This window comes from Fusarium vanettenii (assembly GCF_000151355.1).
Source record: "Fusarium vanettenii 77-13-4 chromosome 2 genomic scaffold NECHAsca_18_chr2_1_0, whole genome shotgun sequence".
NCBI classification, from domain to species: Eukaryota; Fungi; Ascomycota; class Sordariomycetes; order Hypocreales; family Nectriaceae; genus Fusarium; species Fusarium vanettenii.
The window spans coordinates 2,076,208-2,102,277 of record NW_003315867.1 but is presented as its reverse complement, the minus strand read 5'-3'; the positions used below and the strand labels follow the sequence as shown (position 1 = coordinate 2,102,277).

At 53.5% G+C, this 26,070-nt stretch overlaps 5 protein-coding genes across 5 annotated transcripts; 4 read left to right on the top strand and 1 right to left on the bottom strand.

Moving 5' to 3' along the window:
- Positions 1 to 25: 25 nt before the first annotated feature.
- Positions 26 to 5,724, top strand: NECHADRAFT_32977 (uncharacterized protein; the record flags this gene model as incomplete). The annotated part of the gene is made up of 3 exons (XM_003046559.1): positions 26 to 173; positions 225 to 408; positions 459 to 5,724. 3 exons carry the CDS (start codon positions 26 to 28, stop codon positions 5,722 to 5,724), a joined length of 5,598 nt encoding a protein of 1,865 aa, XP_003046605.1.
- A 1,943-nt stretch (positions 5,725 to 7,667) lies between these two features.
- On the top strand, positions 7,668 to 8,924 carry NECHADRAFT_3338 (uncharacterized protein; the record flags this gene model as incomplete). The annotated part of the gene is made up of 1 exon (XM_003046558.1): positions 7,668 to 8,924. A coding segment is annotated over one exon (1,257 nt), but the record flags the coding sequence as incomplete, so codon positions are not given.
- Positions 8,925 to 9,453: 529 nt separating this feature from the next.
- NECHADRAFT_33271 (uncharacterized protein) lies at positions 9,454 to 15,030 on the bottom strand (the record flags this gene model as incomplete). The annotated part of the gene is made up of 2 exons (XM_003045984.1): positions 9,454 to 14,442; positions 14,494 to 15,030. 2 exons carry the CDS (start codon positions 15,028 to 15,030, stop codon positions 9,454 to 9,456), a joined length of 5,526 nt encoding a protein of 1,841 aa, XP_003046030.1.
- A 1,466-nt stretch (positions 15,031 to 16,496) lies between these two features.
- On the top strand, positions 16,497 to 17,906 carry NECHADRAFT_76459 (uncharacterized protein; the record flags this gene model as incomplete). The annotated part of the gene is made up of 1 exon (XM_003046557.1): positions 16,497 to 17,906. The coding sequence occupies one exon, from the start codon at positions 16,497 to 16,499 to the stop codon at positions 17,904 to 17,906; it is 1,410 nt and encodes a 469-aa protein (XP_003046603.1).
- A 1,395-nt stretch (positions 17,907 to 19,301) lies between these two features.
- Positions 19,302 to 20,570, top strand: NECHADRAFT_32622 (uncharacterized protein; the record flags this gene model as incomplete). Its single annotated transcript, XM_003046556.1, has 4 exons — positions 19,302 to 19,452; positions 19,706 to 19,828; positions 19,911 to 20,164; positions 20,211 to 20,570. Coding segments are annotated over 4 exons (888 nt in total), but the record flags the coding sequence as incomplete, so codon positions are not given.
- Positions 20,571 to 26,070: the final 5,500 nt, after the last annotated feature.

The following is a 26,070-nucleotide window of genomic DNA, read 5'->3' as shown; positions in this document are numbered from 1 at the left end:
CCCGAGCCGTGCGAGGATGAACAATATGCAGCCAAATAGCCATGGCGGCCCCCAAAATGGGCTGTTTGCCCACCAGGGGACTACGAACCCCAATCCCTCCATCTCGCGCCCGTTCACGCTACAGGAGTCGCTTCCTTATTCACCACAGACCTCGACTATCCCATTCATTTCCGGTTAGCCACGACAGCATCATCATTGGACGAATTCCTTCTCACCTGATACAGATATAATACCCGATCCGACTCTGGGCTCAGGCTCTGTCTCGTTGCCCTTATCCGACTTGTTCCAAGCCCAAGAGTTCAACACCCTGAACAGAGAAATCGCCGGGCAGCCCCATATGCCACGAAACGTCAAGCAAGTCGTCGACCATGTTCTGCAGGACATCAAGCCAGGCCAGAGAACTCGCTAGTAAGGGAACTACTACCGCGCATTTTGATATCCATGCTGATCATGAGTAGCAAGTTTTGCGCCGTCTCGAGAACGTCCTCAGCTCCGCCAACTGGCAAGGGTCTGATCGATGACCTGTCGCCGATTTCGAAAACGATCGTTGAGAAAGTAGGCATAGGATCCTATTACAAAGCGTCAAAGTCGACCGTACCTGAATCGAAGCAACCGAACGGACATCCGAAAGGCCATCCGACCCCCAAACTGCCTCATACCTCACTTAACGCGCCGACTACTCCCCAATCCTCGCACCCGGCTCAAAACTCTCAGGCCCATAGGTCCAACTCCGTTAGGATCGAGGTTGCCATACCGTCTAAGAGACAGTTCGATCCATCCGCGTACGTTGATGTCAGCAGCCTCACCCAGCAAGAGGTTCTCGCTCCTGTTCAGTCGCAACATCTGCATCAAGCACAACAGTATCCGCAGCAGATGCAAACGCAACCACAGCTGCTGGCCAAACCACTTCAGCCCACCCCTGAGGCTGGCCAGAACCCAGCCTTCCGTATCGAACTTCCCGTCGCGAATATCAACCGTGATGAGTATCTCGAAGTGGAGGAGCGACCGGACGATCCGCATCATCTATCGGTGCGGAAGGGAAACCAACAAGAGTACTCGGACAGCCAAGATCTGATTGGCGAGAGTCTTGACCAGCGTCAACGGAGCGATGCGGCATTGGACACGCTTGACAAGCTTGTCCGTTCAGTCTACACCTCGGTGCATAGAGTGCTTTCGATGGAACCCGGCTATGATCATATCGTCTCGGTGTCTCAAGATCAAGAGGTCGCTATGACCGCCTCTACGCAACAGAAGATGCATGGTGCAATTCAAAAGACCATCTCTTTGAGGTGCTTTGACCGCGTTCCGGTTGAGCATTTGATGCAGATCATGAAGCTGAGTGAAGCGAGCTTGAAGCAGGTCGAAGACTGGGAAATGCGAGTTGATGATAGTTGGTCTGAGGAAGAGGTCAACACCTGGGTGCAACAGCTTGCGGACGTGGAGACGATGTTGAAGTCAGCTCGAACATGCCTTCGAATCCTCTCGGGAGGCAGAGACGACAAGCAACTCTACTCAGAGACTGTCATTCAACGAAGTGTCGACATTTTCAGAAAGGTCACAGAAGACATTGTAATGCCGTTGGTGGAGCTCCGTCCATCTGGCTCTGCTGCAACTGCCTTCAAGGCCTTTTCCAAGAACAAGAAACCCATTTTGACAATCTTCTTGGGTTGCCAGAAGCTCTTCGCCTTGCTGGCAGAGCTGGTCACAAAGATTGAGCTTTCAGACACCGTCATCAATTCGCTCGAGTTCACCGCGTCCCGACTTATCTTTATGGACAACGCCTATTTCGAAAAGGACTCGGTTGTTGGTGTTCAGAAATTCGACGGACTACGCTCCGTGGCGATGGACATGCTCTGTCAAATCTTTCTGATCAAGCCCCAACAACGCCAAGGCATCATTGACGAGATTCTTACATCTCTCGAGAAGTTGCCAGTCGGCAAGCAGAGTGCTCGGCAGTTCAAGCTTTCCGATGGAGGCAGCATTCAGCCCGTCTCGGCTCTGATCATGAGATTGGTTCAAGCCAGCTCGGGGCGAGTGAACAACAGCAGCGAGCGCAATCGCAACAAGTTGATGCGAAACATCAATGGCCAGGAAGAGGAAGAGGACGATGACGAGAATCTTCCCCCTGAAAGCAAACGCTTCGTGTCCTCGATTAAAAGTGAGGAGCAAGGCGCGGTTCAGCATGCGGTCTCTATTAAAGATCTCGAGACTTCGGTTGCTCCGCTCCTGGACACTGCGCAGCGCAACGCAAGCTACGTTATCAACTTTATGGTTTCGCGTGCCATTAGCTCCACCAAGTCAGGCGATTCCCCCTATCGAAACTTGCTTGATCTCTTTGTCGAGGACTTCACCACCTGCCTCGACCTGCCTGATTGGCCGTCAGCTGAGCTTCTTCTTCGTCTTTTGGTATTCATGATGGTGCAGCAATTTGAAGGCCCAAAAACGGCAGCCCCAGCAAAGAATATGGCTTTGGAGTTGTTGGGTGGCTGCAGTGCTGCAATCTCTCGCCTTAGATCTCACGTCAAGAGATTGGAAAGCTCTTCCGAAGGCAATGACGCGGATGACCTCTCTCGCTACCTTGCAGATCTTGCTACTCAAGCCAGGGAGCAGAGGACCCGGGTGGAGCAAATTGTCGCTTGGGCCGGTCCCTACCGAGCAACCCTCGAATTCCTTCAGGGTCGGTGTCATGACGACCCTCACCTGCTGAGTGCCATCTCGTTTTTGGTCACAGGTTGGGCATCCCAGGTTCACAATGGCTACGACTCATACCAAGAGGGCGACGATGAGCGAGACGAGGAGCTTGGGCGCCTGGGATACCGACTGAGAATGATGATCGAAGATCGTCGCTGGCTTGTCAACGAGTACACCTTCAAGTCTGTCTCAGCGAACCAAGCCAAGCTTGCCTACTCAATCATTTTGCTACGATCACCATTCTGCGAGGCCTATGACAAGATCCTCAACATTCTACTCCGTTCAATGGGAACCGATCAAGCCACAGTGCGGAGCAAGAGTTTGAAGAGTGTCAACCAGGTGCTCGAGACAGATCCGTCCATCCTGGACGTCAATTCAAATGTCCTCAACAAGATCCTGGAGTGTGCTGGCGACACGTCAACACAAGTTCGAGATTCTGCCCTCGGTTTACTTGGCAACTGCATGACTATGCGACCTGCCCTTGAAGACGCACTGACAGAGGTAGTTGTCAACCGCTTTCAAGACTCTGGTGTCGGTGTGAGGAAGCGCGCCATGAAGCTTGCCCGTGACATCTACCTTCGCAATCACAGCAAGGCTCTGCGAAGCCTCATTGCAAACGGCCTGCTCCGCCGAGTGCACGATCCTGATGAAAGCGTGTGCGATCTTGCCCGTCAAGTTATCGAAGAGGTTTGGTTTGCCCCCTTTTATCGAGACGATGGGACCGCTGTCTACCAGACCTCGCTCACCGAGCACGTGTCCCTCGTGATACAGACAGTCAACTCGGGAATGCTGTCCGAGACACTCGACAAGGTCTTTAGATCCATTCTCAGACCAAAGGACAAATCTCTACAGGGACCATTCTCTGTCTGCTCCAAGCTCGTGGCCAACATGTTCGGACTCATCGACAACCTCGACTCGGACGATTCCACCGTCCCCTCTGGACGTGATGCGCTGAACGTGCTTACGATCTTTGCTAATGCGGACCCTAAGCTCTTCAACTTTGAACAAATCCGCCTCCTGAAGCCACATCTGGCAAGCTTCACCAAGCCCGAGGAGTTGACCGCTTTCCGAAGTGTTACAGTTATCTATCGGCGAGTTCTTCCCACACTCTCGACTGTCCATTCCGACTTTCTCCTGGAAGTTCGAAAGTTGCTACTGGGTGCGGTCGGCAAACTCAACTTGCGGGCACCCCTGGATGATCTAATTGCTTGCACCTTGGTCGTCTGCGAGTTGCTCAATGTGTTCGAGCCCTTGGCAAATGCCATGGCATCTAGTCTTGCGGGACTGCAGCGTCTGCGCAGCATGGGCAAGTTGGATGAAAAAACCAGCCTATATCTCGGCGCCTACTGCCTCGTCATCGGCATGATTGCAAAGCACTGTGACCTGGACAACTGCCCGGGACCGTTCAAGAAGAAATTCCCGAAATGGCCGGGGGGTTCAGTCGCAAGACTGGCTATCGACACATTGGCGCCGTTCACCGCCCCTTCGCAGCCTCTGGACAGCCGCAGACCAGCCCTCGACGCCATCGGGCTGGCTTGTCAGTCCTGGCCCCGCAACTATGTCATCCCCAAGGTCTATACGGCGTTCCAGCAGGTCTTTGACGAACAGGTACCCAGCCTTGAGAATGCGATCCTGAGATCATTCAGAGAATTCCTCATTATCGAGGAGAAGCGGTCCGAGACGGCAGGACAAGCCCCGTCAGGCAAGAAGAAGGAGTTGACAGTCATGGGAGGAACCAGCTATGATGATGTGGCCAGTGCTACAACGCAGAGATTCTTGAAGGACATTACGCGCATTGCGCTCTCAAGCCAGGATGAACATGCGTTTCTCGCCATGGAGGTCCTGGGAAGCATCAACCGACAGGGTTTGACTCATCCTAAGGAAACCGGCGTGACTCTGATAACACTCGAAACGTCTTCAAACCGCAAGATTGCCGAGTTGGCGTGGGAAGAGCACCGATCTCTGCACGAGAAACACGAGACGGTGCTGGAACGAGAATATGTCAAGGCAGTGCAGTCCGCCTTTGCTTACCAGCGAGATGTTGTTGGAGAGCCGCATGGGGCTACCACGAATCCATTCCAGTCCAAGTTGCACTACTTGATGGAAACGCTCAAGATAAGCAAGATGAAGAACCGCCAGCGCTTCTTGGACAAGCTCTGCGGACAGGTGGACTTTGAATTGGCCAAACTGGACATGTCAGGCGACATCCCAACGCAGATGGTCTATGCACGGTTCATCATTGAGAATCTGGCATACTTTGAGTACCAAACGGTGGGAGAGCTGCAGACTACGGTTAACGCGATGGAGAAGATCCTGACCAGCACGGGTTCCCCAGTGGCTCAAGCCATCGAGTCGGAAGTGTTCAACGTCCGGATGGATATCGACCAGCCGGTGGCGGCTCCAGATGGACCGCCTGGGTTTCATACAGCAGATTCCATTTCGGTATCGGCACCTGTTGACGGCCACCCATCGGTTGCACCGGCGCCAGCATTTGCGTTAACAGTCGAGCCAGCCCGTCTTCGACAGCTTTCAACGGCGGCAATTATCCTGTTGTCCATGTGGGAGGTGCGGACATTTATTCGTCGTCTTTTCGGCATGGGTCTCAAGCGACAGGACACCAAGGTCAAGGCACTGGCTAAAGATCTGAACAAGTCTCCAGTCAAGGTGCAAGGTGTGCATGGAGACAAGGTCTGGGACGAGATCGAGTCTCTGATGAAAGGCCTCCAGGACCAAGAGCACATGATCAAAGCATGCTCGGCGTTTGTGGAGCTCCTTAACGTTGACAAAGACCTCAAAGTGGTAGAAGACGCTGGCGAGATGGACCTGGAGCCGGCGACTCCCAGCGCGGACGAGGACGAGGAGGGCGATGTAATGGCGGAGAGAGGACGTAAGCGGAAGGGCGGGTCGACACCAGGAGGACGCAAGAAACGGGCGCGGTCGGACTCACAGCCTCGAAAACGGGGCCGACCTCGCAAGAACCGGGAGAGCGTCGAGCACGATGCTGAGGCGGACCTTGACGGGGACTGGTTTTAAAGAACGAGGCGCAAGGCATTCGGCATGGGATACTAGGGCATGGCATTATTTGGGCTGATTTTTTGAGCGGTGCATCGGACGGAGATGTGATGGAGAGGCGTTTTTACAGCGGCCTGGACTGACTCTGCAGCAGGCGAGAGAATTTAGCAAGCATGGACGGCACTGTGGCTTTGGTGGGATGACGAGGTCGGAAATACACCATTGGGGGGTCTGGAGGGATGGATCTTGAACTGGAATCAAGCAGTCAAGTCGAGTCAAGGGAGAATGGGCGTTTTCGGAGCTCAACAGGGATTTGCGATTTGATGATACCTGAGCTCATATCCACGGATCATGTAGCTCACCTTTTTGAGGCCAAGTTAACGGGAAGCGATGAAAAGTGTGTACCATGTATTTAGTTAAGCTTAAGAGGTACACGACCAAAGACGGTTTAGACTGAGTGAAGCTTGAATTCAGCGTGAGGTCATGATTTCTTTGTTGGAGTCTTGGAGAAGACGGGGAAGGGGGGAGACGAGGTTGGACATGGGAATAAGACACGGGCGTTGGATGGGCATAAGCAGGATAAGATGGATAAAATGCATAAAAGTGACGTTCTAGAGCCCAAAGGAGATCGCCAAGAAATGAGCATCAGATCTCTCGGCATTTCTTGGCCGTCTTGGCATCCACACTTGCAGGGATCAGGCATGTCAAGAGTCAGGGCCCCAGCAACGACTGCAAATCACTTGATGGGCTTTAGTTGAGACGATGATGGGCTTTCCCCTAGGCGCTCTCGCTTCGCTTACCTACTGCAGCGAGAGCGAGAGACCAGCTGGCAGTGCATCATGGCCGTCGCGTCGTCAGCAGTTCTCGAGTGATTCCAGCAAAGAACCATGGCGCAGTGGTCGATAGAAGCCGCGAAGCGCCCCTAGACCAGACCAGGCTCGATTCAAAAGGCTCAAGGTAGAGGAGGCCTCTGGGGACTCGTGGCATCCAATGAAGGGGAGGCAACCTGTTACATCCTTGACGTGTTAATTAGCCACTCGCCAGGGAAGTGAAGGGAGGGGACCCGGTTGTTGGGTGGTGGGTGACCTCATTTATATGTACCTACTATTGTATCAACAAAAAACCTGGCTTGAAAGGCGTCGAAAAGAATTCAAAAAGGGTGCCCCAGTTCTTGGCTCTTGGCTTCTCGACTCTTGGCATTGGAACCGAAAGCAACATATCCTCTTTTTTTCGGGCCAGAATCCCCAAGAACTTGAACAAGTCTTGGCGATGTCTTCATGTAAGGACCCTGAATCCATTGGTTCCAGTTTTCCCAGTAGCAGTAGCAGTAGCAGTAGCACTGCACTTTCATCCTTTTTACACTTGCACCTTCCATCCTTTCTTCGATCGACACCCACTCGCTCCTTCTCTTCTTCCCTCCTTCTTCGTCACCCATTCACCACCTACCGTTTGTTTCTTTAACTAATCTCTCGCCCTTCGCGTCAATGGTCACAGTCAATCACTTCAACATTAAGCGCCAGGCGCACACGCTCAGCCGTAGCAGCACCGACCAATCTTGGAATCCTTTCCGTCACGTCGCCTGGGATCGTCGAGAACGCGCTCTCTCGGACGCCGGCCGTCTCGAACAACAACAAAACAATGACAATCTAGGAGAGAAGCTGGCGCACGCCAGTACAGAGCCTGGACGCAGCGGGCCTGCGAGGGAATGGTCTACAGCAGAGACCATGGCCGAGACGAAGAGGAGCAGAGAAGGAGACGAGGCTGACAGGGAGAGGCTAAGCGGAGGCTCTCCTGTTGATGACATTCCCGTCTCTCAGCGCTCCCTTGTAGGGGACGGCAGCCTGCGAAACAGAAAGCCCGAAGACTCTCGGGGGGTCATTGACGACAACGCCAACAACAATGCTGACTACCAGGAGAGGAAAAAGAAGCTCCAGAAGCAAGAGTCTACCAAGCTCTTTCGCAATGTCCAACCTAAGGAGCCCTTTACCGTCGCGAACCAGCTCCAGCGAACCTTTCTCAACTCATGGATCAACATCCTCCTCGTCGCTGCCCCCGTCGGTATCGCCCTCAACTACATCCACAGCGTCAACCGCATCGCCGTCTTCGTCGTCAACTTTATCGCTATTGTCCCCCTTGCCGCTATCCTCAGCTTCGCTACCGAAGAGATTGCTCTGCGAACCGGTGAGGTTCTGGGTGGTCTGATCAATGCCACATTTGGCAACGCCGTCGAGCTCATCGTTGCTATCCTCGCGCTTGTGGATGGAAAGGTCATCATTGTCCAAACCTCGCTCGTCGGCTCCATCCTCTCGAACCTGCTGCTTGTCATGGGCTTCTGCTTCTTCTTTGGTGGTTTGAGAAGACAACAGCAATACTTCAACGTGACGGTGGCCCAGACAGCGGCTTCGCTGCTTGCCCTCGCTGTCGCGTCTGTCATTGTCCCTACCGTCTTTGACTGGGCCAGCGAGACCCCCGTGAAGGCCGTTGCTGATCTCTCCCGCGGCACTGCCGTCATTCTGCTTATTGTCTACGGCGCCTATCTCATCTTCCAGCTCAAGACGCACCAGAGTGTTTTTGCTGAGGAGAGCCAAAAGGTTGCTGCGAAGCCCTGGTCTCGCAGCGGTCCTGCCTCAAGCGGTATCCGTCAGGGGCTTATGGTCCCCGGCGCCTTGGTCGGTGGCGGCATGGCTGGTCGCGATGAGAATGAGCGCCTGACCGAGATGATCATGAATCCTGAGAGACTGGAGGAGGAAGACGAGGAAGAGGAGCCGCAATTGCACTTCTGGGTCGCTGTGGGTACGCTTACCTTTGCTACCGTCCTGATCGCCCTGTGCGCTGAATTCATGGTGGACTCGATCGACGCCGTGACAAAGGATGGCGGTGTCTCGGAGGAGTTTGTCGGTCTGATCCTTCTTCCCATTGTTGGAAACGCTGCCGAGCACGCCACGGCCGTGACGGTGGCCATCAAGGACAAGATGGACTTGGCTATTGGTGTTGCTGTTGGTTCGAGCATGCAAGTTGCCCTGTTCCTGATCCCACTGTTGGTCATCATTGGATGGGGCATGGGTGAGGAGAGCATGAACCTCAGCTTTGACCTGTTCCAGGTCGCTGTCATGTTTGTGGCTGTGCTACTCACCAACTATCTCATTGCCGATGGCAAGAGTCATTGGTTAGAGGGTTGGTTGTTGATCTGCCTTTACGCCATTATCGCAACTTGTTCATGGTGTAAGTCTTAACCCATCAAGTTTGAGTTGTCCCGATTACTGACAAGAATCTAGGGTATCCCACCCACTCTGATGAATAGAGCTCTTGCATTTTATTACACCTTCTCGAAGAGCCGATAAACATGCACATACACATACATACCCCTTGGCATTAACCAAGTTCATCAACATATACGTTCAGAATAGTCTCTTTTAGTAAGAATTTGGAGCAGTCCTTACACGGCGTCATTTGTATATATAGTATATCAAGAGTCTGGGAATCGGAGTTGGAAGGTTCAATAAATTACATCAACTTGGTTTACGCATGCTTCGAGACCATTGACACCAAGTGACAAGAATGAAGATTCTATGTATCCTGAGTACACTACCTAGACAAAAAGTTCATGCTGATATCTACATGACGGCTTCATCTACATGGAAAGCAAAGGACCCTGCCCTCTCAAGCCAAGCCACTCATAAACATTATCGCAAGGTCCAACTGACATACAAACGTCGCTAATTTTTCATGATTATATCCTGCCGAGCAGGCTTATCGCCCGCTTAGGCTCGAGCCGCCGTCATACTGCACGCTGCTCCTTCGCAAAAAGGACATGGGACTGTTGAGCCGCTTGGTGGGTGCGCCATCATTGCCTCCGAGCACACCGGGCGGCAGGCCAAGGGTCGGGATGCTGGCTTCAGGCACAGCTTCGAGCACGGTGGGCACGGCAGCAGTGGCGGGTGTGCCCTGGACTGCTTGGTTCTTCTCCATAGCCTCACGGTAAAATGCCTCAAGGGCGACGACGTCGTGACAAAACTCCTCGATCTCAATCTTGATGAGCTCCGGATCCGGGGACGAGACCGGGACCGCCTTGGCCGGCTGGTCCACGGGCTTGAGCGCCGGAGAGTGGTAGTAGTGAGTCGGCTTGAGCAGGGGCGAGGCCATGGTTGTCGACTCAGGGATACCGTAGGCGCTGTAAGGGCCAAATGCCGACATGCGGCCTCCTCCACGTTCAACCAGGGGGTCAGCGGCCCGAATCTCCTTGTCTCGCGGGTTCGCAGGTCGGTTGCTGTATAGACGATTCGCCAAGAATAGCAAGTCACCCTCATCGGTGATCTCAGCCAGGAGTGTGCCGCTCCGGTGGATGTACTGACTGTACTTGAAATCGGGCTTGCCCCAAGAGTAGCTCACATCGACGTTGCCGGGGAAGTTGGATCCCGCCTCCATGTCGAGGACAAAGTCAAACTTCTTGAGGATGGCTGTCTGGTAAAAGTGCCTAGTCGGAGAGGTTGTCGGGCCCAGAGAGTTGGGGTCAAAGTACGTCTCGGGCTTCTGGTCAGGAGGATGCGCTGCCAGCTTGAGACGGAAGGGTCTCCGGAAAGGATTAGTTTCCGTGATGGTGCATGCCTCCTTGATGGGCACCTCGACAAGACGTAGGCCGTATTGACTAGCCTCTCGAGCCCAACTCTCGACTGCGTCTTCAACTAGCTTTGTAGTCACATTCATCCAGTCTATCCGGATGTGGTAGCAACTGTCTGGGTTGTGAAGACGGTCATAGTGCAGGTCGATCCTCTCAGGTCTGAATGATCGCTTGCGATGATCCACGTCGTACTTGATGACCTTGCTCAGCACCACTTTAGGCCGTTTTCCGTTGTGAGACAGAGGCAGAGTTGGCGTGGTTGATGTTGACGCAGGGGAGCCCTCTTCGTGAAGTGAGGTTGGACGAGCCGACATCAAAGCCCGAGGTGAATCTCGGTTCGTAGGCTCAAGGATCGGCGTGGGAGGAACTCCAGCCCTTCTCGTGTTGAACCATCCCGTATGGGCCTTGGCAAACTCGCTGGCGATCTGGTAAAAGTAGTTGCCATCACGGAACTGGTGTCTCTTCTCGACGTGGACGAAGATGCCCTTGTCCTTCTCGCTCTTCGGTGTGCCAGCCTTGGCCTCGTCCGTCACCATCAGGGCGTTGCCCAGAGCCTCGGCATCTTCTCGAGTCTCAAGATCCTCAAAGTTGTCGAGTAGCCACGTCACCATGTCGGAGCCGATGAAGCAGGCATAGTGAAGACGGAGATGCCACCTTCGATTCTGCAACCTGACGCCTCCATTCTCGACCGGCTGCTGCATGGCCTCCGCAAGCGCAGACAAGTTCAAGTTGGACTTCTTAAAACGCTCTTTGCTCGATACAAGCTGCCCCTTGCGGCCGATGCCGTCGAGACCTTCAAGGATAGGAAGAGTCTCGAGCTCAGCGGCAATGACAACCGAGGGATCTTCAGTCTTGTAGACAATGTCCAGGGGATTGGGGTCCCGCTTACGACGATGACCAAGTGAATGATACCGCCGCTCTGATGGAGGAATGTAACGATACTTCTGCCAAGACTGTGCGAGACGCTTGATTCCCTCGATACGGACCTCCTCGGCATTGTCTCCTCCTTGTGTCTTGGGCAATGGGACGTCCTTGCGCGACACAGGAATGAGGACGAACCTTGCACGCCAGAAGCGCAAGCTATCCATCATCTCATCATGATGGCCAGCAATGTACGAATCAATCATGTTCCAGTTGCGCTCTGGCCGGGGCGTGAGAATGTCAATCTCTCGTGCTTCGTAGGAATCGTCCAGCAGAGTTCGGATGGCGGGCTTGTAGATTGGCGAGAAGCCCTGACAGGTGATGGATGTGTCTATTGGCTTCCGCATAAATATGTTGACCTCCACCTCTGTGCCATTCACGCATGAGAGTTGGTGAATGGTGTTGCCAACCGACATGAAGATGCTGGTGCCATCCTCTAGGCGCTGATCCCGTGAGAAGATGTCGCCAATCTTGATGAGGTTCTGTCCGAAAGCCCGTGCAACTGCTGGGCCAACCACGATCTGAAAGCCTTGAGTGAATCGCAGACTAATGAGCTCCTGGATAAACTCCTGACGCGTCTTGGGCTCCTCAGCCAGGTCATCATCTGCATTTTGGTCGAGAGTGTACGGATGTCGATGATACTCCGTGTCAAACTGAGCCTTTGAGGGAAAGTATTCAGTCGTCAACGGCACAGAGGCAGGACAGCAGAGGGCCTTCCATTTCTGGACCTTCATCTGGCTGATCTGAGGATACACGTGCTGCCATCTGCTGTACAAGATGCTATCGTCAATCAGGAGACTGTCTGGGTTGGATGGGTTCAACAGCGTTAACCAAGGGGTGATGGCCGTGGTAGGAGACAGAGTAGTCGGCAGATCCAAGACAGCACCAGCGCGCAGCTTGTTGGTATAGACCTTCTGAGCATCATCCGCTCGAAGGGCGTCTGAAAACCTCAGATCGCGATCATCTTCCCGCTTCTGGTGCCGGTTGTTGAAAGGTGAGGAGATCATCATGGAGGAGGCAGTCCTCAGTTGTGTTGCAGCAGTGTCGAGGATACCAGAGTTGTTCCTCTTAAGAATAGGAATACTCGGCGTCATTGGCACTCCCTCAATGATGGTATCAGGTGTATCCAGCCGATACTTTTGTGTAGACAATGTCGAAGACTGGCTTGTGATAGTCTGAGGCGAGCTGGGACGCAGCTCTGGGCGCATACGAGGTGTTGATGGCTGCCTCGTCTCTGCGGATGAGGTACCAGAGGCATTGACAGTTTCAGCTTTGATCTCTGCAATCACAGCTTTGGGGGCAGCGATACCAAATCCCCGTTGACCAAGGCTGATCTGCCGCATCAACTTTGGTTGCTTCGCCACCGTTGTTGGCTTGGAAGCTTTGGGGGTTGACTCGGCTTTCTTGATGGCTGCAGGAGATGGTTTGTCGGCGTCCATCATATTCATCGACAGCTTTCTTGTTGAGGAACCTAGTATGGCTGGTTTCTTCTCAGGTAAGGAGGTCCCATAGAGCCCCGAGTCCTCGGCCAGCTGCCTCCGTGTTATCTCCTCCAAGTCTTTGGCGTGTCGTGACGAATGATGGTGCCTTCGGCTGCTCGAGATCTTGGCTCTGTAATCATCAAATTCTTGAAGCTGCTTCCACAGAGACTTCTCACCAGGCCTTGCCAGTCGGTCTGGGACAAACCGTTGGAAGCCGTATACATAGTCAAACAGGGCCTCGGGAGCACGCTTGTTGGGGATGTAGACGGTATCGTTGATGCCGGTCTGGCGGAACTTTTGCGCTGATGGTGGCTCCGTGATGTTGGCAGGGAAATGAGTGTCAACTTGTAGAGGTGTCGTCTCGATCTCATTAGTCTCGAGGATGCTTCTCATTTGCAAAGCATACATGCGGCACCGGATATTGAACTCGTCTTCATCATCTTGTTCAACTTTGTTGGACACTGATAGAGCGATGCCCTCGTAGGACAAGGCTTCATCAGACGCTCCGGTCCAGAAAGAAACATGAAGCCATTGAGGTAGGGCATAGCACCATTCATCGCTCGTCGCCATGGACATGAGAGGATCAGGACGGCGGGAAAGGCTCATGCTCTTAGAAGGGGAGAAGGATTCTGCCAAGGACTGATAACTGCCGATGACGGGCGTAGGGTGGTTTGGCGTACTGTCACGGCTATGAAACGATCTTGAGAGGCCAGAATGGGGGTGATGACCGTGCTCCTCAGAATACTGCGGGTTACGATACTTGAAGAGAGGTACCGAGTGCAAAGGCATCTTGGGCATACAGATCAAATCGATACCGATACCGTTACCAACCAATGCCTCAGTCGTTCTTCGAAGAGTTTCATAGTCGACTTCAAAAACACCAGGGCCAGGACTGATGATTACAATAGAAATGCCTGTCCTGGTGAGGTCTCTGTCGATGTGGTCGTGCGCGAACTGGGATGAGGCCAAGTTGATTGCTTCCAAGAGGTTGCCATACATCGAAAAGGTCGACTCTGCCTTGACTCTTGTCGAGGGAGTGTCTCTCGGGATCGTGTGTGACCCCTCAGTCTCTGCTTGCGTGACGAGCTTGTGGTGATGTAGACTAATGTCTCGACGGAAAAAGTTGAACTCCATCTTCAACTGGTGCAGAATCTTTGTCCACTCTCCGCTGCTCATCTCGCTCACAACCACGCGATAGAAGTCCTTGTACGGCCGACGGGGTCCCGAGGGTTGAATGCCCGTGTAGTAATCCCCTTCGAGGTTGTCGAACTCGGCCGTCAATCCGGTATCGTACTCTACGCGCGCGAAGAGCACGATGCTGACCAGATGCTTTGCTTTTAGCATCGCCCACCTCTTGAACAGCGCGGGTAGAAAGCCGTTGACAACCTTGTTGAACATGATGGCACCAGAGCTTTCCGAGTCAAACTCCCACATTTCCCTGGCCATCTGGATGAAGAGCACGTATCTGGCTGATTCACTCCGGAAGATTGGCCGTGTGTCACGAGTGAAGAAGGCAGAATGCGTTCTCCGACCGTCGACATAAATAGCGGTAATCTGAGCCTTGATAGTGCCCATGAACAAGATGGATTGGCCTTTGTAGACGGTTCTCCCCGTCAACTCCCCGACTGTCATTCTCCAAATGTCCGATCTCGACAAGTATTGGTCCTTGAACGATAGTTCAACGTGAGAAGCCTCGGTAGCTGGGTTCTTGGCGTCAACCTTTCGCTTCTAGTTAGCACTGTGCAGTCAATCAGGAGATGTGCTTCGTACCACCGTTAGGAGAACCTGGGAGCCCTTCTTCATCCCAAACGCATCCGCAATGTGCTTCAAGACATAGACCTCCACGTCGTGCTGCCGTGCCTTCATATCTTTGGGCATATCTTTTGCGACAAAGACGTATTTGAAGCCAGCGCTATCTCCGTTCTGGCATGTCGATCCTCCTTTGGCGCCGGAATTCTGGTCCTGGCTCTGCTTGCTGCTAGAGCCATGCCCAGTAGAGGGCTTCCGCGTGTCATCCTTAACCGTCGAGATGCACATCAACGTGCCAGGTCTGATATCGCCGCCCACGAGGTCGAAGTTGAGCAGGACTTCATCCTTGGCGTACCCCTCATTCACCGTGACCGTGCATCGACGTTCTAGCCTCGTGCGCTTCTCTTCCTTGATGGTGGAATGGGTCGAAACGCTTGTGGGCGAGGTCAAGGGCTCGGTATGGGTGCGGTCTAAGCTGGACCTGCTGAATTGTCGAAGATGACTCCAATGCGGTCCCTTGCGCGGGACCGGATTCCTCGTGCTGCCATTTCGGGACATGGGATCGGGTGGTCGGTTTCTACTTGGGTGGGTTCGACAGGAAGGGGTACGATCCCGTTGCTCGCATGTTGGTCGCGGAAGATTGGCTCGGTCGACGAAGCCGATCGCGGGGTTGATAGATAATGCAGAGTCGTCCAAGTCGCAAGTGGATATCGTCGGCACTGCATCTGCATGAGAGGCGATCGCGAGCTGAGGTCGCCTGTCGCGGCAGAATCGAGCTTGGAGGATGGGGCATCTTCACCGCCTTCCAAATTTGGTAGCTACCTTGTGGCGCCATCATCAGCAAGCCATCGCTGTGAAAGATGATTGGTGCGTCGAGTTGACCTTGGATAGCTGAATATCAAGTCGGAGTCAAAGGTTCCTGGGGAGCCATGTGAGTGATGTGAGTCGGATTGAGGTTATCGCCAGTCTTGTTTGTCTGTGCCTTTATGCCTGAGGTCACCTGACTCCGACCCGACGCGGTCAGACGTGCTTTGCTTGTGCAGACAGCCAACTCATCAGGTCCTCAAAGTGGCGTCTTCCGAGCTGTTCTCCTTACAAGGTCTTGGTCAGAGACTCCTAGGAAAGGTGACCAGCCAGACTTAAGTGGTTGGCGACTAGGGAAATATTGTTGTCGTCTTCCTGTATCCGGACCTGCTTGCGGGAATTGGCCCAAAATGATCCGACTGTCGAGCTGGGCAGGCTCTCACTTTCGAAATTCGGGCACTCAAAGGACCGGTCAAACTCCTCGATGTCGAAATCGAGAAATCTGTGTGTGAAGGCTACCGATTGAGTGTCCTCATGTCTCATTCAGTGAGGCAAGACTGAGTTTGCTGTGGACGAGTGTGGATGAAGATGGGAAGTCAACGTAATCGGTGCCTGTCAAGACACATGGGGCGGGTTCTAGCAAATTAACCTCACTGAGTGACAGACAAATCAGACTACCCTTAGCAAATCCTCTTCTGTAGATAGTACCATTATGATGAGACTTTAACCTTAAGCTGGACTAAAAGGGGCATAAAGAAGAGTAGAGATTTTACCAAGTCCCCTCTAAGATGATTCATCCCCCCTTCTTATCGTGGCACCAGTATTTCGTTTGTTGATGTACCTATGGATATCAAATATCCATCAAGTCTGTATGCAGGCATCCGCCCTCTGAAAGTACATCAGAAGCTTTAGCTACTTATCTGCTGAAGCATTTACGCTTTGTGTATTGTGACTTCCATCATTCTTGTAGTGAGAGTTAGCAAGGCCATAACGGTCGACATGACAACATGGCTATGTCCCTTGTTAAATGGGTTGCTAGGCCATAAAGTTTTAATGCTAGTGCTCGAGGTGTATGTTGGTTGGATTGCGGCTTCCCAGGCTGTTCAAGGTTGATAATTAACTCCCAATGCTCAAGCATCAGTCACACTCTTCTCCCGCATCCCTCACAATCGCAGAGCCCATCCCCCGCCTCTCTCACAATACCATTGCTACAAGTCAAAATGGATCCATTCGAAAAGTTACACCAAGATCTTCGCTTCATGCTCCTCGTCTCGCTGGACAGCCTTGCAGAAGTTGTGATAGCTGCCCAGGCATCCCCAGCTCTTCTCCAGCAACTTCAGGTGTCCAGGGGGGAAATTGTACGCCATTACGTGCTCAGAGATGGCGATCTCATTGGAGACGTCTTGCAAGACGCCTTGGCCATTCTAAAATTCCCAAGGCCAGATGCTACAGCGGCTAATGTCGATGCACAACAAAGACTAGCTGCCATTCATGGCCACCTTCGCAAATGGGGCGATAAAGAATTTTCGGATCCTTTTGATCCCAGCACACGCGATATTCCTACAATGCTCGACTTGCACGCTTTGTGTCGTCAGATGTGGCTCTACATTGGAGATTATCTCTCCAAAGCGACCAGTCATTATCTTCCACGAGCCTACCGTCGACTCCCATCATGGTCTCACGCTCACTTCTCTTGCCATCCAGCTCAAATATGGCTGCAACAATATGTTAACCAATTTGACACGACTTCTCTTGGACGTGTTGATCGCCGGAAAATACTTCAGGCGTTCCTCAGATACGAACTTCTATGCAAGACTTATGGTCCGGTCGCTGGCAAGACGGACACCCAAGGGGAGAGTCATCGGACTGGGAGAGATCCGTTTGACGGGTTTCTACTTGATCAGAGTGACCCCTTTCTCTACTGGAACTGGTACATCCTATACATGTACGAGAGAAGACTGCCGGGAGAAATCGAGCTCCAATTGCTCCCATGTGTTCGCGAATACGTCCTCGCCATGTATGGCGCTCTCATTGCGCATCAGGTAGGGGCTCCCATTCCTGTCCCTGGAGAGCATCCAGATTACGAGAATGCGCCCCTGAAGGGGGGAGTAGGAAATTTCCCCGACCGCAGTCCCAGCAACGAACCTGAGGGCCTCCACTATCTTGGTGGTCCTAGCTGGAGCGATGTTCCAGTGTCTCTGATGGCGACAGTCGGCTTTGATCTTCTCACCACGACTCTTACATCCAGTAGCCACGAGTTTTTCAGGTTTACTTTCAAGTTCAGTATGGATATACGTCAGAGACCCCCTCTCGTCGACAAGACCAACGTCAACCTTCCCATCACCACCCGCGACCGCAGGGCACTTACCTCATGGTACTGCAACGACTACCTTCGTCTTAACCGTCAGCGTGCATGGCCTCTTTTTTGTAACGCGCACCAGTATCCTCAGATTCCTTCACTTGACGAGTACGAAAGGGTTTACGGCCCTGGGCAGGGCCCTGGGCCTATGGAGGGTTTGATCGGTTGGGAATTGGGAGTGGACCGCTCCAGGACTGAATTGATAGCCCACGGCCAAGGTAGAATGGCATATTCTTCGCTTATACCCAAGCTGAAGCCGTTTTGGGAGTAATGTGTTTCACGAGAAGCTGTTTAATATCGTACGCCAAGATGGAATAGGGTAGGTGTGACACCAAGCCTCGTAGTTAGGAAGGGGGGAAAACCTGATATAGCTTCACAGAGAAGGATTCACGAGTATCTCAGTTTCTCAATCAGTCAAAAAGACCCCATTAGTCTCTTAATACAGATCCTGCGCCAAAATGCTGTGTAACGTAGTCCACGTTAGACCAGAGCCCTACATCTGGACCTTGATGTTACATGGCAATTAGACACTGACCTACATCTGCCGGTTGTTACTTGGCCATTGCCACTGAACCGTAGTCATGGAGCACCCTTCAAACCATCACAAAGAGATCTAGCTGTCACGTCTCCTCGCCAGTCAGTGAGTGACCAGTTCGCTTCCTTATATACGGAGTCACCGTCGTGGTGAACATGTTTCAACATCCCCAATACACGGACGAACCGCCACCTTGATGGCCTGGGGATTGGGAAACACTAAACTCCAGGGTTCCTGCACGGCATGCCAGATTCGGACAGAAATAGGTGTCACCGTCACCGTCACCGTCGCTCGGTTCGGCAAATGCGACGGCATCGTCCCGGCCGGCTAGCTACATGCTCTGCCCGACAACAACCCTGATAAACATATTTGTCCCTTCGCCCTCTGACTCTGCTGCTCATGAAAGAGGTTCAATATGATTCTACAAAGTCCTTTGCCCATATTCACTCTGCCATTGCTTCCGCTCTATACCAAATCACCGTCGTTTGCGATCTCGAGCCGATGGGGGATGTTTCGCTTGGATTCCATGACTCCTCGCGCAAGACTCAGTCCTCGTACGCGCACCGGTCAGGCCATCAGACTCATTCTGAGGCTGTGGTTGCTTAAAAGGCCAAGAGCGAGGCTTTCTCCAGGAGCGATTCTCGTGAGGCAGAAGCAGCCCCTTACCAGTTGTTACTTCCATACGGATATTCCCAATATCAAAAGTAATCAACACCGAAATCGACATATCAGAACTTAATATATCACAACTAAATCAACCTACCTACCAACTGGCTATACTATCACTAAGACCTCACGGGTTGGTCATGAAAGTCTCTCGAAAGCATCGGCTTATGGCCACGATATGCATCGCTTTCTCATTCTTTGTCGCAGAACTGGCTGGTCCGTTGAACCAACACGTTCCGTGACCCCTGACTGACAAACCTGGCAGTCGGCTTTTATACACGCTCTCTCGCCCTAGTCGCCGATGCCTTCCACTATGTAAGTAACTCAACAGACGAAGCAGAGACACAGATACTGATGACCCTAGCTTTCCGACTTGATAGGCATCATAGTTGCCCTGGTTGCATTGCTGGTTCGTTGATGTCCACTACCAACCCGAATGGAAACATACAACTAAGGCAAGTATAGATACAAGAGCGACCTGAGCCAGCACCGCAAGAGTACACATATGGATGGCAGCGGGCTACTCTACTGGGCGCCTTCTTCAACGGCGTCTTCCTCGTGGCGCTGAGCGTCAGTATCCTGGTGCAGGCCGTTGAGCGATTCATCGATCTCACCCGTGAGTCACCCCTTATCAAGCATGCATGAATGGCACGAGGCAAAGATGAGGCTGACGACACCAGACGTGCAGAACCCTCAGCTCATCCTGATAGTCGGAAGCGTCGGGTTGGCTCTCAACATGTTGGTTTTGAGTTTCCTCCACGGTGAGAGAACAACGCCCCGCCCCCATCTTGAGAGATGCGCTTGAGTTGCTGACCTTGAGGTTTCAGAACATGACCATGAGCACGGCGGACAGGGACATGGGCACGAAGAACAGCACTGTCCTCCTCATGTGCGACTCCATGAGGTTGCTGGAACGCTGGCTAACGATGCAGCTAGCAAGACTGAGGCGCGCTTGACGCCGGTGCGTATTCTCTTGACACACTTTATGAGTTGTCAACTGCTAACTAGAGTAGAGCACAAGTAGCCATCACGAGCACAAGCACACATCCGTGGCAGTAATGTCGCCAGGCAGAGACCTTGGCATGATGGGGGTCTTTATCCACATCCTGGGAGACGCCGTCAACAACCTTGGCGTCATCATAGCAGCCCTCATCATCTGGAAGGTCGAGGGGGAGGGCCGATACTACGCCGATCCTGCAGTCGGGGTCTTTATCGCAGTCATGATCTTCCTCTCGGCGATTCCATTGGTCAGGAACAGCGGCGCCATTCTGCTGCAGATTGCACCTGGTGGAATCAGCCTCGAAGATGTCAAGCATGACATTGAAAAGGTAGGTCGACGGGAAGAGTTGCTAGGTCAGAACTGACAGAGTTTAGATCCCAGGGATCGAGTCGGTTCACGAGTTGCACATCTGGCGACTAGATCAGCACAAATCCATCGCATCTGCCCATATAGTCGTTGACGGTAGAACCGTCAAGAGCTTCTCGGACAAGGCGAGGATCATCATGGAGTGTCTCCACGCGTACGGCATTCACTCGGCAACCCTGCAGCCAGAGGTACTGGCTGGCCCCCCCGTGACCATGACCGACGGCGCAACAGATACTCAGGCAACAGTGATCGACGCAAGCATGGATACCTTGAGGCGTCGACAGCAACGAGGCGAGGAGGAGTGCCAGCTGATTTGTGGCGAGCTGTGCGAGGGGTTGAGGTGCTGTGCGCCGGTACAGCTGCAGTGATCGACGGTTTCGTCGTTGTTCGCTCTTGACCCTTCGCCCTCGGACGAAGAGCTGAGACGAGGGCGAGAGGGGTTTGAGGGTCACCGGAGAGGGGCACAAGCTCTGAGTCGCCGGATCCTGAGCTGTATTCTTGGCTCTGGCGTTGCTATTCGACCATGGCGCCGTATGTCCGCGCTAAAGGAACAGGAGGATCCCTGAACATGTTGCGAGACTGGTGAACGCGGATCTTTTTGCCATCGAGCAGAATGGGGTATGATGATTTCGATTCAGCGAGCATGGGTTTCTTAGCATTGCAGTGGGTGGCTGAGGTCAGGAGGGATGAGTGTTCATAGAGCTATAGCGATATACACTAATACGGGGTATACCGGCATGGACGCAGATAGGTAGTAGCACACTGTACCTGGCCAAGGGCTGGGTGACAATAAAAAGGATGCGCGTCTCTGTTTCGTAAGCTGACTGCGAGCTCCGATGTCTCTCTCCCACAGCCCTCGGCGGCCGTGGTCAAGATGAAGCCCGGCGCCAGAGGGATGCGCCTTTAGATCCTTGGCGCTTGAGCCAGAGAGCCAGCCTCACGATGGCATATGCGGAAATCGCACCACTCTGCTGGAATCCTTGAAGATGCGGCGACATGCTAACCTCAAGAGGGCAAGTCGGTGAGCCACGCATCCAGAGATCTCGAGGCCAGCCATCATCAGAGCATGCTCATGCTCATGCTGGGCGAGGAACATGGTTGTCGGCATTGAGGGCAAGTCTCCCCATCAGCGAGGTGCTGGCGTTACATTGCTCAGGCTCCCACAGTCTCGAGTGTAGCGGGAACCCATCCCAGAGGTCCAGCTGGACATGAGGGGACGGTCGAGACCCTTTGATGGGTGCTGTCAGAGGGAGACTGGTCGGGTTGGAGCCGAAAGATGGAGGTCAGCTGGTCAAACGACGAGTCGGCCAAGGGACGGGCCGCGCACAACTACGTTAGTTGGTCCAATGATGAGGAGCATGAAACAAGACCAACTGGACGAGTGAGAGCAATGAGCACTATGTCAATACTATGCCACACATGCTCGTGACACTGTCAAGGTGAGGTGCTTTTGAGTTGCAACATGGGCTCATCAGAGGAGCTCTGATGAAGCTTCACCATCCACAGGCAGTTATCGCACCAAATGGAATAAATGGAACCAATATTTGCCCTGGAATAATTCTCCAAGCCGCAGTAATCCTTCCCTTGCTTCGAGATACGAATAGCTCCTTGCGGATAGGTAGCATGGGTGTAATTATTAGGCCGCACCAAACCAGCCTGGTGCTTCAAGTTCTGCGAGGGATTGATGAAGATGAAGTGCCCGATCGTAGCGTAGCGGACCCAGCAAATCCGAGACGATGAGCCGAGCGCAATCTGGGTTCCAAGCAGCCGGAGGACGCAGCAGGGGTTCTGGTTGGCAAATGTCTCGACAGCAATGTGACCTGTAACAAGCCCAGGCATGGAGGAGCTCATGCGGCCGCTCCACGCGCGCGCGCCCGTTGACTGGGGCACCTCATTTCCAGTGAGCATCGCCGAGGGGCCAAGGTGAGAGAAAGAGCCAGTCCAATTTGTTCAGCGAGGGGCCGCCATGCTCAGAGCTGAGGACGAACGAACGAGGGGCAAATGCCGCAGGGCGCATTCAGGCTGAGGCGGCCTTGGCTGTGGCTGGGACTGGTCCTTGGGACGCATTCTCGCTGCAGCTCACGGTGGCTCGCATTGGGCGGTGAGATATTGGAGATGGGAGACAGGCGTGCAGGTGGAGAGCAGAGGAGACATCCATCCGTGATGGAGTTGTGTGTGGAGGTGGAGGCTCAGAGAAATACGACACGTGACGGACGCCATACTGCGATCAGTGCAACATTAGCTCTGGAACCGGCAACCGGAACAAGCGGGGAGTTTTTCTTGGAAACTCAGGGATCAAGCCTTGGAAGAGAAAGGATCTCTGGGATAACGGGCCGGAATGTTGTGAATAGATCAACTGGCTGTGATGAGATGTTGCGGTTAAAGTACCCGCGCGTCAGGGCTTGGTAGGAGAAGTACTAAAGTGGCAGCTCATAGGCATTGACGCAACTACAGTATCCATCCATCAATAACAACAGAGTTGTAGTTGAACCACTGGATTAGCCGCTGAGCTATTCGCCGGACCGGCACTTGTCTCAAGAGCGTTGGTAGGCAACAGACATCAGGCTCATCAGACAGACGTGGACCCGCATGCAACTGCAACGTTGTAGCCATTGAGAATCAGAGAAGAAGACGAGCGACTCCCAAAAGGGATTGATGGGATTTGTGGATGCAGCTTGGCGGGATTGTCGATAGCCTAACTTGGCCGCTGAAGAGGGGAGGGCTTATCACCGCCATCGTCATATTCATGCATCTCCATCATCATGCCTCAGGGCCATCATGAGGGGAGCTGCAGTAGGCTGCGCCTCGACAGGACTACAGGCAGAATGGCTCAGGCCAGCTCCCCCCAACAGCCCTGTGACCAACAGCCCGGGACTGCCGCGCTCCTTGATAAGTCATGACCAACACCATGGAACACGAGACACGGTGACAGAAGCCCGTGCCGGTCCCTACGTGGGATGAAGATCGGCAAATACTGCATCGCCAGCCGGTCAGGGCAGGGGAAGAATGCTCTTCCCGCGCGAGTGCCGCGGCGGCAGCCCAGGTCTCTTTCTGAGAGCTCCTAGCTCGGAGGCCCCCCAAAGGTTGCCCCTAGACGCCCACCATGTGTGTCTCACGGGAAGGCGCTAAAAGGCAGAGGTCGTTGAGAAATGCGCGTGGTCTCAACTGACATGACCGTTGTCTGCGTGCCTGCAGGTCACTGAGGGGAAGAGGGCGAGCTCGGCGGTGCTTATCGCGGGGCACAATTGTTCAGTGGACGATGACGAAGGAAATGCAACCCCACAGGGGATCACCAAGACATTGGATCCATGGATGAGAAGCGTTGCTGTTTAGCCTCGATTGCATCCCTTGACGACCGCAGCAGCCTCCAGTAGGGCCGACGTCTTCAGTATGTCATGCCCTCATGGATGGCACTGCCCTAAGACCGGTGAACCGAGGGACAGGAGAGCAGTAACCCCGGGAAACAGAGTTTTCAGGCTTGGACTGAAATGGTCGAAACCCGAGAAAACTCCCTGTTGAACTACCTAACCAACGCTGGACCCTGCTCGCTCGGCAGAAGGTTAGAGATCGAACCCGGCGACACGGTGATGGCTCAACTTGGGGCGGGCAGGGGGGCCATTGCCATGACTTAGGGACCAGGGGTTGACAGGAAGCCATCTCGATCGCAAGACGGACCTTCTGGGTCCCAAGAGAAGAAGGAGAAGAAGCAAGTATCTGTGATGGCGTCTAGACGAGGCTGGACAAGGGGAAGGGGCCTGACGTCGTCTCCGGGCGCCGCCCCCGGGGAGGGCTTGAGGTTTAATTGGCAACGCCGCAGACCGGCTGGGCTTGTCATGTACAGTAATGTCAGGGCTCTGGTTTGACCGATGGCAGGGAGGGACAATTGGTCTTGGCAACCTAGCAAAAACAGTTTCGTTCCGGACACATCCCAAGGCAATTTCTTCGAGTCCTACCGGAAGAGGCTCTCACAGCCGGTCTTGAGCGAGTCAAGTCGAGTCCGGCGAGTCGAGTCTGAAGTCTACTAATTACGTACCATATGCCCCAACATTGAAGCCTGTTCCCATTGAAGAGCCCACTCACCCGAAAGCTCTGACGGGATTTTCGGGGAATTTATCATCTCGGTGCGGCAGTTGAAGAGAGCCACCCACTCACGACGACTCGCATCTCTTTTGGGAACCCTACTTCCGCCAAGATGCGAGCGCACAAGAAGGATGCCATTAGAAAATTACATTGGCCTTGAACTTGAACTGCGGTCCTCGCACATGTACAGTAGCGTCATGTGTACGTCCACCTTGACCAGTTAGAAGAGAAACCGCCCGGTAGGTAGCGAGCCGACGGCGGGCTTCCAAGGGGGCTGGCCGACTACGACGTACACAGAAGCAAGTTGTCGGAGGTAGTAGTAGGTCATGGATGTCATGGCCAAAAGGAGGCCATCAAAACGCGGTGGGCAGATGGCATATCTCGGCGACTGGGATCGCCGATAGTCAAAGGGTTGGGCTTCAAAAGTCGTACATTCAGCTTGACTCACCGGTTGATGCCCTATCGAGGGGCGTCTCGTCGAGTCGGATGGAATCCTCAGCTTTGCTCTGCTTACCGACATCTTGTTTTCCTTTCATAAGAAAGGCAAGCACAAGGCAGCGCCGGCCGACGGAGGACAAGGGGACGTGACCGCGGCACCGTTACCCATGGCGTCCTCTAGCCGGCTTTTGCTGCGGCTTCATGCCTGGGCTCGGCACGTCTAGGCTGGCACTGGCCTGCCATCGGCACTAGCGTGTACGACTTGGCTTTTGGGCTCTTGGAGATGTGGTTTGTGCAACGCAGGTTTACATCAGAGAGCAGTGCGGTGCGTATTCGGACATTTCATTTCATCTGGCCTGTGCTGTGCTGTGCTGTGTGTTGTTGATGAGGCTGCACTCCACCATAGCCTGGACCATGCTCACGGAGAGTTTGGTAATGGGTGATGGATCCGCGGCCTTGCGCCCACGCCGGACGACCCCAGCAAAAGGAGACCTGCACGAGCCATCAATGAGCCAGGGCACGCGACGAAAAGTCCCCACTATCATGACCCGTCGCCATGGGAATTTCATGGAGCAGAAGGTTAGAGGGTATTCGCTCGCTTTTGTGCCTCGTTCCGGGGAAAGGTCGTGGCCGATGACATAATTTGTGCAAAAGAACCCGAACGACACACACTTGGCTTCCGTGCTTGGGATGGCTCACCCGGGCCTTGGGGGCCTTGGCCACACCGGGAAGGGAAGACCCCTGGTCGAGCCGACGACACAAATCTGGTTGCTTTCACCGCATTTTTGGGGGGCTCAGTAGCCTTGGGGATGGAGCAATGGGCTTTTCTCATACATACTGGACGGGGGTTCCTTTTTCTTGTTCTCATGTGTGCTTTTTATTCCTCTCTGTCAATTTCTGCTTGACAGAAGCAGTAGCAGCAGCCGGGCTCCAGACCTTTGGATGGAGCAGCTCTTGGGGGCAGCAGTTGAATGATCCATCACTGCTCGTCTTGTCACATCTCCAACGTCTTTTGACTTGACAAACGAGTCGATTCTTTGGGCCTCGACCGACGACCCAGCCCTCTTTTTTTTTTAACTCATATTTTTACTCATCGTCTTTTACTCTTCTACTAACACACGTTACCCGCGCAAACAACGAGAATACCAGAGCCTCTCGCGTTGCTGTGCTGGGCCCGCCGTTGTTTTCCCCTAACCTCCCTCGGAACAGCCGCTGTGGAATGAGATCGCGCACACCGACGATTTTTTTACTCCCATTATTAATTCCCGTATTAGCTCGCGCCCTCCATAGTCGCCTCCTGGGATCCGATATTACCTAAATATCGCCTCTCCCGAAAGACCTAGTCATTGA